A 14,264-nucleotide genomic window follows, 5' to 3' on the forward strand; every position below is an offset into this window, starting at 1 on the left:
ATATATAAGCTTTAACTATACCAAGTATTTCCTTTCGGGTCTTGGCTCTATTCCACATAGCTGAACTTGCCATATCTATTAATTTACAGGATGAGGTTGGTGCAGAAGGAATTGTGGTTTTGGCCATTATTTTCAAAATAAATTAATAAATGTTAATAAAGGTACAACCAACCTACAATTATTATACTACATTAAATCTCATTTTAATAAAATATTTTTTACCAATATATTTCTTTTGTACTATTGATATTGCCAACAGTTTTAAATTATATTTTTATAAAACCTTTAACAATATCCTACTAAAATGTAAAATAGAAATTACTAGCCAACACCACACTAAACATCATAAATGACATTACATACTTTTCGTACTTAACAATTTTGTTATAGCTGTGTTTATGGGCCCCATATTAACACATCATTTCAACTTAACTCATTTAAAAAACTTCTAATTCAATTATACATAATGTATAATACTAACTTTAGAGTTTGCATAGCCATGCTTAGGGAATTATAAAGAGATGGCTCTCCATGACAGGTCATATCCACAGCTTTCTTCAAAGATGTTATATGTTTTCTTGGGTTTCCTAAAATAGAAATAAGATCTTTAAATAAAATCCTATATATTAGAAAAGTTTCTTTCTCTCAAAATTTACATATCTAAGATGTTAAAGAACAGAATCCTTTCAATTTGCATTTCTGTTGGAATTTTATCTCAAATATTTTGCAAATAGTCTCACTTCATACTGAAAAACATAATACAAATAATCTCCTTATAGACTAGCATACATATTTTAAAATAATATTAACCTAGAGTGCATTTTTTTACTCTTAATATTTCCACATTTCATCATTTTTAAGATGAATACATTTTCACATTTTAACATCTCTGAAATCAGCATGTGTTTAATAATCACTGGTAGCCAGCAGCACTTGTAACATAGTCTTTGCCTGCTCATATGTGAACCTACAAATAGGTCTTCACATATTGTTGCTTCAATTACATTATGTACATTGTCCTCTTCATGGTGAGTTTAACTGCCATTTAAAATGTTTTTAAGGCTGGGCGCGGTGGCTCACGCCTGTAACCCCAGCACTTTGGGAGGCCACGGCATGCAGATAACCTGAGGTCAGGAGTTCAAGACGCACCTGGCCAACATGGTGTAAACCCCATCTGTAGTAACAATGCAAAAATTAGCTGGGTATGGTGGCACACACCTGTAATCCCAGCCACTAGGGAGGCTGAGGCACAAGAATCGCTTGAACCCAGAAGGTGGAGGTTGCAGTGAGCTGAGATCATACCACTGCACTCCAGCCTGGGCAACAACAGCAAAACTCCATCTCAAAAAACAAACAATAAAATGTTTTTAGAAAGGTTGTTAATACAAAAGGCTATATTTTTATGTAGAAAGGTGTGGAACATAGCAGTGAGGCATAAATTTATTATTAATGAAGCAAATATTGATGGAAGAATGCATGCAATCCCGTATTTTTCTTGAGGGAAGAAATCAAGAGCTTTACAAGACCTAAGAAAGGAATAGTCCCACAAATAGACAAAGCTGTGTTATCTTCCCTTACCAAATAGCATCTGAAAAGATTGTCTATCTTATGCCAAGCAATTCAAATGAAGGGGGGGAGAAGTTGCCAAATCCTTTTTTTTCTTTTTAATATAAAAATTTTTTATAGACAGGATCTGGCACTGTTGCCCAGGCTGGAGTGCAATGGGGCAATCTCGGCTCACTGCAACCTCTACCTCCCAGGCTCGAACCATCCTCCCACCACAACCTCCCAAGTAGTTGGGACTACAGGTGCCCAGCACCACACTCAGCTAAATTTTTTTTTATATTTTTGGTAGAGACAGGGTTTCGCCATGTTGTCCGGGCTAGTCTTGAATTCCTGGATTCAAGCAATCCTCCGGTCTCAGCCTCTCAAAGTGCTGGGAGTACAGGTGTAAGCCGCCACGCCCAGCCCCCAAAGTGACAGACATGTCAAATTACCAAGAAGCTAGTATAGCCAACTCATATATCATTTGATATTGTGTCAAAGTTTAACTACTACGACTTTTCCTTCTTAATCGCTTATAAAAGTATACTGTCATTGATGGAATCTGAGTTTCAATGAAATATAGTATTCCGTAAACATTTTCCATTTCAGCACTGTCTTCGTATCAAATCATTAAATTGATTTTGTCATAAAATATAATCCATCAAAGTATACTTTTAAACGTTTAATTTTTAATCTGTCACTATTACACATAATGTTACAAAGAGTATTTTTGTAGAGTGATCATTCTCCTTCCATAACATTTCCTAAATATAATTTCAGGAACAATTTTTATGCTGTTCTAAAAAATACTGAACTAATTTATAAGACTATCAGCACTATAAATAACAGTTTCTCTGTGGTTCCACAAGCAACATATTGCTTTTGAAACTTAATTTTGCTCATTTAAAATATATTAAAAAATAAAATGTTATGGAATTGGGTGGAGTTTTTTTGGATTACTAGTTTCCCTTATTTAATTTCTGGGGTTTTTTTCTGTGTGAATCATGTCTTGTCTATTCATCAACTTGGGAGCTCCCTTGAGTTTTTATTCATCTGAATAAGTTTTAAAATATTAACTATTTGTAATAGTTAATATTTACTGCAAGTATTTTAGATTCATAAATTTTAGAGATGAAAAGTACCTCACTAAGCAGACCAAATCCCTCACTTCATAAGTGAGAAAATTAATCTAAATCTAAACAAGTGAAATGACTTGCCCAAAGACATATGCCTACTTAACTGCAGGACCAGCAGCACCCAAACCTAGATCTGGCTCTCTATCCACTTCTCTTCCTACCCTACAAAATTATTTTTAATCTCCCACTGTGTTATGGGTATAGGAAAAAAGCATACCACAATAGTGTCAGTGTGGTTTACAGCAGTGGTCTGATTGGAGGAAAAAAGGTGGCTTCAAGAGGCCGGTCAGAATCTCCAGAGTATTTTTCATCTTTACGTATATGACTTCACTAACATCCATAGAAAACTGCTGGGGTTGAACACAGTGGCTCACGCTTGTAATCCCAGCACTTTGGGAGGCTGAGGTGGGTGGATCACCTGAGGTCAGGAGTTTGAGATCAGCCTGGCCGGTATGGTGAAATTCTGTCTCTACTAAAAATAAAAAAATCAGCCAGGCCTGGCAGTGCACACCTGTAATCCCAGCTACTCGGGAGCGGGAGGCAGGAGGATCACTTGAATCCGGGAGGCGGAGGTTGCAGTGAGCCAAGATAGCGCCACTGCACTCCAGCCTGGCAACAGAGTGAGAGACTCCTTCTAAGAAAGATAGAAAGACAGACGAAAGACAGAAAGAAAGAAAGAAAGACAGAAAGACAAGAAAGACAAGAAAGACAAGAAAGACAGAAAGAAAGACAGACAGACAGAAAGAAAGAAAACTGCTGGTAATTTGGGGTGGGTAAAGTGAGAGGAAAGTATTGACCCTATAGCCCTACCTTGGAGGAACCATCTTCTTCCACTACATAATAATCCTGCTTAGTTCATATGGTGCTGACCCTACTTCTATCCTCCTCTGGGCATTGGCAGGCAATCGAAGCATACAAACAAAATACTTCATTCACTGGCCACTTTGTTCATGGATGGGCAAATCATAAGTCAGGCCAATCAGAGTTCTCCCAAGACGTGTGCTGAAGCTATAGGCTACGGGTACAATGTAGACTGGGACAATTAAGAGACATCTTTTCAACTTCCAGAAAATCTATCCAAGAATGAAGCCCGACAAAGCCAGGACCCCAACATACACAGCAGCTATATATGGAATTGGCCCACCTTTGAATATAGCCAAAAATGTTCCTTCTGCACCTAAGCTAGTGTGACATTCTTTTGGTTACTCACAACTGAGTTTCTTGGATCACTCCAAGCCAATGTACATTTCACTCCTCGCCAATGTACATTTCACTCCTCACTGCATTTAATGAAAAACTACTAATGAAGAAAGTATATCATTTCCCTTATGTGTGTTGGCAAGGATAAAAGGTTGAGAACCAGATTTAAGGGATAGCGTGTTTCACAGAAAATAAAATAGAATCAGTGATGCAAATTTGTAACAGCATAGATACCAAAGCAAATTTAAAAATGCCATTACTACGTTTTGCAACTAAAATTCAGTTAGGTATGTCATGGAAGCAGAAAAATTGATTCATTAGCAATAGCTACAGTTTAATTTTTATACTTTTTCCCTTTTAAATTAGATGCTTAACTTTTTAAGAATTTAAGATTAACTGGATTTTATAAATGATTACAATAACTGTATTTTAATATTTTCAGGATAAGGCTGGGTGCGGTGGCTCAAGCCTGTAATCCTAGTGCTTTGAGAGGCCGAGGCGGGCTGATCACAAGGTCAAGAGATCAAGACTATCCTGGCCAACATAGTGAAACCCCATATCTATTAAAATACAAAAAATTAGCAGGGTGTGGTGGTGGGCACCTGTAGTTCCAGCTACTCAGGAGGCTGAGGCAGGGAATCCCTTGAACCCGTGGGGCGGACTTTGCAGTGACCCGAAATCACGCTACTGCACTCCAGCCTGGTGACAGAGCAAGACTCCGTCTCCAAAAAAAAAAAAAAAAAAAAAAGAAAGAAAAAAAAAATTTCAGGATAAGCACATATAGATTTTAAATAAAAACATTTATATTCAATGTAATTATTATTTGCCACTATGAAGAACTCAATTTAGAATAGTTAACCTTGTATCCTAAGAATATAATGGTGGGGGAAATGTTATTAAATTGTTTCCCCTAGAGAAGACAGAGGAACCCTTCACGTTACTTATTAAGCAGACATACAAACAAGGCTACGAGGTTGGGTAAATAAAGCAAAGTCCTTGAGTCATGTAAAGGTAATTTTATGCATACCTGAGAGTTCAGTCAATTTTTCAGCTCTTTTACTCTTAGTCACAATTATTCCAATCTTGAAATAAAAATAAAAATTATTATTAATCTAACAAGTTATTTCTTCCCATTAAGAATATATATAACTATTCCTGTAGATCATATTGGGGCAGAAAAAAAAAATTTACATAGCTAAAATAAACTAGTAATTACAAAAGAAAGAAGCAACAGGTGAGAAACTTTTTCTCATGGTGTTTTTGGCAAATAAATTTAGCTATGAGTTCACCATACATTGTTTAACTTTTAGAGTTACTATGCTTTTCATTTTTAAGTATACCGGAAACTGGTTAAACAATTTGGGTAATTCACAAAATACATGTCCAATTTTTAAAAATAAATTACATTTGGAAGCAAAACATGAATCTAATTCTGAATTCTATCATTTATATACGTACCTGACTAATAGGATTTTGATCAAAATATTCCTCTACAAAGTATTCCAACAACTGTTTAAATAAAAAAAGACATACTAGATAAAGGCAAAATAACAATCATAAAGAACATGTCCAAGTGATGTTTCAAGCATCACTTCTTATGACTTTTAAACTTACAGATTTTCAAAAAATTTTAAGTAATAAAAATATTAAACAGTAAAAACTTTAATTTGAAATGGTGGGTAATGAGATAGGTTTGAGCTAGGTTTTAAAAGATGGAACCATTTGGATGTGTCAGAAAAAATTTCAACGAGGAAAAGATCCAATGAAGAGAGATGGGAGAACGAGCAGAATTGAGAATAGGTTTTGATAAATTAGGAATAATATGAACATATTTGTAATCTGAGGAGACAGATTTAAGTAAGGCAAAGGAGAATGAAGATTCAATAAAGAAAAGGGATAACTGACAAACCAAGATCCTGACGTGGGGTGGGAGGATAGAAATTAAAAACACAAATAATTAGCTATGTTGGTTTAAAATTTCCCTAAATGACCTGGCAGTACTTCTACTTAGCTATCATTAGTACTAACTAAAAATACAAGGCAAAAAATAAAAAATATTGCATTCTTTAAAAATATCCTTTAGAATCCAGTGTTCTTCCCCACTTTCTTAGTAGAAGTTTAAGTGATTTTGGTATAAATTTAAATGATTTAGTATAAATTTAAATTTTACCTTTAAAGTACATGTCAGTCTATTAGGCTTTAAATCTTGGTCTTCCATTGTTCTTGATCCATCTACTACCACATAAAGGTGGCGCATCTACCAGAAAAAAGAAAGGGCCAATTTCAAGTACTTGTTTTGTTTTGTAGAAACTGGGTCTCACTCTGTTGCCCATGTTGGTCTCAAACTCCTGGGCTCAAGCAATCCACCTGCCTTGGCCTCCCAAAGTGCTGGGATTATAGGCATGAGCCACTGTGCCCAGCCTCAAGTGCCATTTTGATTAGTAAAAATAGCATTTAATAATTTCATATTCTATGCATATATTTTTAATGTATTCTTTTAAAAACTTTGTTATTTCGCTATTGTTTTTTCTAGTAAGTCAGAATATTTCTCTAACCTAAACTAGTTCTGTACTAGTAAAAAATAATGACATACCATTCCAAGTCGAACTTGTCCATGGTGCTCAAATACTCTGTTAAAATTACACAAACATTTTAATGGAATTCAATATACTATCCCCCCCAACACACGAAAAAAATACAACTTTCCAATTGACCTGCTTTCTCTTTTTTTCTAATTCTGATTAAGAATGTCATAATGTGCATTTTTAGTGGAGTAAATAATTAACTTATGGAATACAATACACATAATTATAGGTATTGTAGATAGTCTCTAAAGACCATTTCCTGCTGAGGCAAGGGTAGGTGGCTAGTTCTTTCCCCATAGTCAGAAGGCAATAGGTCAGTTTCCCTGAAACACAGCTGAAGTGAAGTACTAAGGAGTGTTTATAGATAGAAAGGCTTAAAATGAATATATTTTACCTTTTTAACATACGTAGGAAGGTTACATACCTTTTTCTCTTTGCCTTGAATAGAATGTCTTCTATTGTAGCTTTAAGTGATCCAGATTCATCTTCTTTAAGAATCTCCCTATAAGTCATAATTATTTGTTTGAAAAGACAAGCTAAAATGATTACTAGCCCAAATAAAATGAAAATATACGTCCACACAAAGATTTGCATGTGAGTGCTCATAGCTGCATTTACCTAACAGCCAAAAACCGTAAAGAACCTAAATATCCACAGACTAGTGAATGGATAAACAATAATGTGGCATAACCATAGATGGGAATACTATTCAGCAATAAAAAAGGAATGAAGTATCAATACACGCTGCAACATGGATGAGAAATAAGTGAAAGCCAGCCACAGCAGACCACCATGCTATAATAAGTCATGCATTGCTTACTGACAGGGATATGTTCTGAGAAATGGATTGTTAGGTGATTTCATTATTGTGTGAATATCACAGGGTATACTTACACAAACCTAGATGGTATAGCCTACCCCACGCCTAGGTTATGAACCGGTACAGCATGTTACTATACTGAATATATTAAAGACAACTGTAACACAATGGTCAGTATTTGTGTATCTAAACACACATAGAAAAGGTATAGTAAAAACACTGTATTATAATATTATGGGACCACTGTCATATATATATACAGTCTGTCTTTGACCAAAACATCATTATGCGGCACATGATTGTATATGATCACATTTTTGTGAAATGTCCAGAAAAGGTTAAAATTTAGAGACAAAAAGTAGACTAATGATTGCCTACAGGTGGAATTAAATCAAGATTAAATTAATTGTAAATGGACATGAAGGATCTTACTGGAGTGGTTACAATGTTCTAACACTGGTTTATGATAATGGCTGCACAGCTCAGTAAAGTATTAATGAAAAATCACTGAATTGTACATTGGAAATGAGTGAATTTTAACAATGTAAAATATACTTTAATAAAGTTGTAAAAAAAAAAAAAAGACAATGTCTAAAAGAAAAGACAGGGCAATAATGCTCTCCTTACCATGTTCTTTCATAGCCTCCTTCCCATCGCTTAGTTCTTTCAGGTTCTTCATCCATTTTTTCAAAACTGTATTTTATTATTCAGTAATCTATAAAAATCATTAGAATGTAAGTTATCTAAAGATGTTTGTTACAAAATGCATCCAATTAAATTTGAAAATTAGACACATATATAAAGTAAAAAAAATTGAATGCCAGGTCATCTTATTCTTTGTATTTTACTCAGTAATTGTCATTAAAAATCTTCATAGAACTCCATTTCTCATTTTCAAGAAATAATATGAACATGTATACACAAACTTGGTACTAATAAAAATAAGCATCTTTTTACGATTTGTAAAAGAACAAAAATGCTTTATAGATGTGTCACATGACAAAACTGCTTTATAGATGCTTTATAGATGCGTCAGATGACACATGACTGTAGAATTGTGAGGAGTCAGTATGGGTATAAACTATTATAGCTGAGTGACATGTGATTCATTGTAATATCTTTGTGTATGTCTGAATTTTCTCATAATCAAAAGTTTTTAAATCACATTTATTATTTATAAATGGGTAAATGCTATGGCTCATAATTCAAAAAAAAGGACACAAAATTAAACATAGTTATTTGAGACATCTCCAAACTGCTTTCCACAGTGGCTGAACTAATCTACATTCCTACCAATAGTGGATAAGCATTCCCTTTTCTCCACAACCTTGCCAACATCTGTTATTTTTTGACTTTTTAATAATATCCATTCTGACGGGTGGTGAGATGGTTCCGTGGTTTTGATTTACATTGTGGTTTTGGTTTGCATTTCTCTAATGATCAGTGATGTTGAACATTTTTTCATATATTTATTGGACACATGTATGTCGACCCAACAATCCCAATACTGGGTATATACCCAAAGGAAAATAAAATCATTCTACCAAAAGTATACATGCACTCATGTTAATCACAGCACTACCCAAAATAGCAAAGACACTGAATCAACTTAGATGCTCATCAGTGGTGCACTAGATAAAGAAAATGTAGTACCTAATATATCATGGAATACTAGCAGCCAAAAAAAAACAACAAAAAACCCCACAATGAAATCCTGTCTTTTGCAGCAACATGGATACAGCTGGAGGCCATTATCCTCATTGAATTAACAGGAACAGAGTCCCAACGCAGTGGCTCACGCCTGTAATCCTAGCACTTGGGAGGCCGAGGCAAGTGGATCACCTGAGGTCAGGAGTTCGAAATCAGCCTGGCCAACATGGTGAAACCCTGTCTCTACTAAAAATACAAAAAAATTAGCCAGGCGTGGTGGCGAGCACCTGTAATCCCATCTACTTGGGAGGCTAAGGCAGGAGAATCGCTTGAACCTGGAAGGCAGAGAGGCTGCAGTGAGCCGAGATCGTGCCACTGCACTCTGGCCTAAAAAAAACAGGAACAGAAAACCAAATACAGCATGTTCTCATTTACAAGTGGGAGCAAAACACTGAGTACACATGGACATAACGATGAGAACAGACATTGGAGACTACTAGACGACGAAGAATGAGAGAGAGTGAGGGTTGAAAAACTGCCTATTAAGTACTATGTTTACTACCAGGGTGACAGGATCATTTGTACACCAAACCTCAACAACAAGCAATTTATCCATGTAACAAACATGCACACGTACTCCCTGAAAATAAAAGTTGAAAACAAAACAAAACAACAAACAAACACAGGCCAGGCCCAGGTGCAGTGGCTCCATCCCTGTAATCCCTGCACTTTGAGAGGCCAAGGTGCGGACCACCTGAGGTCAGGAGTTCAAGACCAGCCAGGCCAACATGGCGATACCCGTCTCTACTAAAAATACATAAATTAGTTGGGCATGGTGGTGGGTGCCTGTAATCCCAACTACTAGGGAGGCTGAGGCAGGAGAATTGCGTGAACCTGGAGGGCAGAAGTTGCAGTGAGTCACAAAAAACAAAAACAAAAACAAAACCAGGCCAGGTATGCTGGCTCACACCTGTAATTCCAGCACTTTGGGAGACTGAGGCAGGTGATCACTTGAGGTCAGGAATTCAAAAATTAGCTAGGAGGTTGGTAGGGACAGGCGCCTGCAATCCCAGCTACTGGGGAGGCTGAGACAGGACTGCTTGAACCCAGGAGGCACGGAGGCTGCAGTGAGCCAAGATCATGTCACTGCACTCCAGCCTGGGCAACAGAGTGAGACCCTACCTCAAAAAGAAAGAAAAGAAAGGAGAGAGAGAGAGAGAGAGAGAGAAACAGGCACGGTGGCTCATGCTTGTAATCCCAGCACATTGGGAGGCCGAGGCCAGCAGATCATTTGAGGTCAGGAGTTCGAGACCAGGCTGGCCAACATAGTGAAACCCCATCTCTACTAGAAATACAAAAATTAGCAGGGCATGGTGGTGCACACCTATAATCCCAGCTACTCAGGAAGCTGAGGTAGGAGAATTGCTTGAACCTAGGAGGTAGACACTGCAGTGAGCCAAGATCGTGCCACTGCACTCCAGCCTGGGTGAAAGAGCAAGACTCTGTCATTCATTCATTCATTCATTCATAAATAAATGTCCTCATCATACCTCCACCCTCCCCAATGCAATCTCCCTCTCCACTCCACCACCTCCTGACTTACTGCAACCTCCGCCTCCCGGGTTCAAGTGATTCTCCTGCCTCAGCCTCCCGAGTAGCTGGGATTGCAGGTGCATGCCACCATGCCCAGCTAATTTTTGTATTTTTAGTACAGTCAGGGTTTCGCCATGTTTTGTATTTTTGTAGAGCCAGGGTTTTGCCTGACTTGCCAGGCTGATCTCGAACTCCTGACCTCAAGTGATCTGCTCATAAATGGAACATTTTTGTTTCTTTGTTTTTTGTTTGGAGACAGAGTTTCACTCACCACCGAGGCTGGAGTGCAATGGCGTGATCTCGGCTCACTGCAACCTCTGCCTCTGGGTTCAAGTGATCCTCCTGCCTCAGCCTCCCAAGTAGCTGGGATTATAAGAGCCTACCACCACACCTGGCTAATTTTTGTGTTTTTAGTAGAAATGGGGTTTCGCCATGGTGGCCAGGCTGGTCTCGAACTCCTGACCTCAGGTGATCAACTCACCTCGACCTCTGAAAGTGCTGGGATTACAGGCGTGAGTCACCGCACCCAGCCTAAACTGAACATTTTGCTCTTCCCTGTTTTCTGTTACATATTACGAACTTCAAAAATGAAAAACTCACATAACGTTCTCAATGTTTTAAAACTCAAATTCTTGGCAGGGCACAGTGGCTCAAACCTGTAATCCCAGCACTTTGGGGGGCCAAGACAAAAGGATCACTTGAGTTCAGGAGCTCAGATCAGCCTGGGCAACCTTGTCTCTACAAAACATCAAAAAATTAGCTGGGCGAAGTGGCGAGTACTTGAGTCCCAGCTACTTGGGAAGCTAAAGTGGGAGGATGGCTTGAGCCCAAGCAAGTCAAGGCTACAGTGAGTCATGTTCACTACTGCACTCCAGACTGGGTGACATAGTGAGACCCTGTCTCAAAAGAAATAATTATAAATATATAATATATATTATAAATATAAAAATAAATAGCAACTGAGAGACTTTTGGATGATCGTATCAAAGGACTTCTTTTTTTTCCTTTTTTTTTTTCTGAGACAGTCTTGCTCTGTCGCCTAAGCTTGGAGTGCAGTGACACGATCTCAGCTCACTGCAACCTCCACCTCAGGGTTCAAGCGATTCCACTGCCTCTTCTGTCTCCGGCATAGCTGAGATTAAGGCGCATGCCACCACAGTTAACTTTTTTTTAGTAGAGACGGGGTTTCACCAGCCTGTTGGCCAGGCCTGGTCTCGAATTCCTAATCACAACTGGTCCTCCTACCTCGGCCCTCCAAAGTGTTGGGACTAGAGGCATGAGTCACCACGCCCGGCTAAAAGGACTTCTTAATTAGAGCTGCCTGCAATGGGAAATCAGAGACTGGACAGGAGGTATTAAGGTCCCTAAAACTGCAGACGTTCAATGGGGAGTCTGACTGTAAACATGCATGCTGTTTAAAGGATTCATGCATCTTGAAGATTGACTTTGTAAAGATCTCCAATGGCCTATCATTTCCCAAGAGTCCATCTTCTTCTTAAAAATATCAGTGAGGCCGGGCGGGTGGCTCACACCTGTAATCCCAGCACTTTGGGAGGCTGAGGCGGAAGGATCACGAGGTCAAGAGATAGAGACCATCCTGGCCAACATGGTGAAACCCCGTCCGTACTGAAAATACAAAAATTAGCTAGGCGTGGTGGCGCGCGCCTGTAGTTCCAGCTACTCAGGAGGCTGAGGCAAGAGAATCGCTTGAACCCGGGAGGTGGAGGTTGCAGTAAGCCGAGATCGCGCCGCTGCACTCCAGGCTGGCGACAGAGCGAGACTCCGTCTTCGGGGGGGCGGAAAATTAAGTGATCTGTTTCCTGGAATCCAACCCCAAACAATCCACATTCCTCAGCATAAGCCTACTGGTGTGATTCCCGTTACATGAGCTCGGAATGCTCTCTGGAAACAAATGAGAGCACCAAACATCCCAATTTAAGAAGCTTTTCTTCACACCTTACCCTACCAAGCTATGTGAAACTGGCAAGGCTGATTACTGTCCTTGTTTTTCAGGTATGGGATTCAGGCTCAGAGGGTGGTCACTTTCTCAAGCGGGTCACAAACTCGAACCCTGAACCATCATTTCTAAAAGTCGCGCTTCTACTTAGGGAGGGACGGCCTGCAGCCTCCCTCCCTACTCTACGGCTCCCCACACGAAAGTTACCTTCCTCTGCCTTCACAAGCTCCTTCACATCCTCCTTCCCTATGAGCACAGGCAGGGCAGTTCAGCCTCCGTTCCCCGCCACGAAAACCCTCCCAGCCGCCTACCTAGCCAAGCAGCCTGCCCCACCTCTGCGCCACACAGACTTCCACCCGCGGACTCACCGGCCTGGCTAGGACTCTCAGCCGGAAACTCCGCCCCGCCGCTTTAGAGGCGCCCCGGAAGTCATTCCGCCTCGCGCTGCGGCCAAGGCGAAACGTTCCGGATGGTGCAGGCGGTAGCTGCCGGAGCGGGGCGCTCTGGTGCAGGGCATGCCCGCCGCTGAGTTGGGGCGCGGAAAGGGATTGTCTTCCAGCTGGGCTTCGCAGAGAACTGGAAAACAGTGATCGCCATTCGCTCTCGGAAGGTCGAAGGCTCTGCAGCCGTCGACCTGGGTTCTGAGGAGCTCGATCTTGTTTTTCTACCTCTAAAAAGTTGAGATAAAAGACCCTGGCTACAGAAGTAAGGCCAGAGTTATCCTTGCTTCTTGCTGTGTATTTCAGGACTCCTCCGTTGCTCTTGCTGTTCATTCAGCAAACATTGAGCATCTACTTTGAGCCTGATGCATGTCTAAGCACTGAGGAAATAGCAATGAAAAACTGACAAAAATCCTTACTCTCGTGGAGTTTTTCTCCAAGGGGAGTAAGTATGAAGAAAAACATATACTATATGAAATGGTGATAGTGCTGTGGAGAAAAACTAAGCATTGAAGGGGAAAAGTTGACAGTTTAAAATAGGATGGCTAGACCGGGTGCGATGGTTCACGCCTGTAATCCCAGGCATGGTGATTTGGGAGGCCTAGCGGGGATGGATCACCGGAGGGCAGGAGTTTGAGACCAGCCTGGCCAACATGGTGAATTCCGTCTCTACTAAAAATACAAAAAAATTAGCCGGGTGTGCTGGCAAGCGCCTGTGATCCCAGCTACTCGGGAGGCTGAGGCAGGAGAATCACTTGAATCCAGGAGGCAGAGGTTGCAGCGAGCCAAGGTCGCACCTTGCACTCCAGCCTGGGTGACAGAGACTCCGTCTCAAAAAAAATAAAGTAGGGTGGCCAGAGGAGTCCTCGCTGAGAAGACAGTTAAGCCATGACCTGAATGAGGAAGGGTGTTAACCCTGCTGACATCTAGGGGAAAAGCTTTTCAGACAAAGACAGCTGCAAGTGCAAAGGCCCCGTTAGAAGTGCATTGGGGTCTTTGACGACTGCAGGAGTGAGCAGGGGATGAGTGATGGCAGCTACAATCAGAAGGGTAAGGTGGGGAGGAGAGGCTGTGAGCATTGTTAAGAACTTTGCTGGGATTGTGATGGCTTGGACCAGCAGCTGGTGAGAAGTGACTGAATTCTAAATCTTACTGATACACTGGATGTGTGTTATGAGAAAAGAATCAAGGATACCTCCAAAGTCTTCAGCTGAGCAACTGAAAGGTTGGGGTCGCAATTATTGAAATGTTGGTGGGGTGGGTAAGATCAATTCAGTTTTGGACAAGTTGTCTGACTGCCAATTAACACAAGTGGAATTATTGGCATTTCCCATACTT

At 40.0% G+C, this 14,264-nt stretch overlaps 1 protein-coding gene across 1 annotated transcript in view; it reads right to left on the bottom strand.

The window, feature by feature from the left end:
* Positions 1-12,886, bottom strand: part of LOC105543372 (general transcription factor IIH subunit 2) — a 33,616-nt gene extending 20,730 nt beyond the window's left edge. The window contains exons 1-10 of the mRNA XM_011985241.1: positions 12,855-12,886; positions 10,369-10,418; positions 9,224-9,271; positions 7,914-8,001; positions 6,891-6,968; positions 6,475-6,511; positions 6,052-6,138; positions 5,340-5,390; positions 4,909-4,963; positions 482-587 (exon numbers count right to left, since the gene is read on the bottom strand). Coding sequence (XP_011840631.1) covers positions 482-587; positions 4,909-4,963; positions 5,340-5,390; positions 6,052-6,138; positions 6,475-6,511; positions 6,891-6,968; positions 7,914-7,969 — 470 coding nt within the window. The 5' untranslated portion in view covers positions 7,970-8,001; positions 9,224-9,271; positions 10,369-10,418; positions 12,855-12,886. The remainder of the gene's footprint in view (positions 1-481; positions 588-4,908; positions 4,964-5,339; positions 5,391-6,051; positions 6,139-6,474; positions 6,512-6,890; positions 6,969-7,913; positions 8,002-9,223; positions 9,272-10,368; positions 10,419-12,854) is intronic.
* Positions 12,887-14,264: the final 1,378 nt, after the last annotated feature.

Source organism: Mandrillus leucophaeus, unplaced genomic scaffold (genome assembly GCF_000951045.1).
Source record: "Mandrillus leucophaeus isolate KB7577 unplaced genomic scaffold, Mleu.le_1.0 Scaffold281, whole genome shotgun sequence".
NCBI lineage: Eukaryota > Metazoa > Chordata > Mammalia > Primates > Cercopithecidae > Mandrillus > Mandrillus leucophaeus.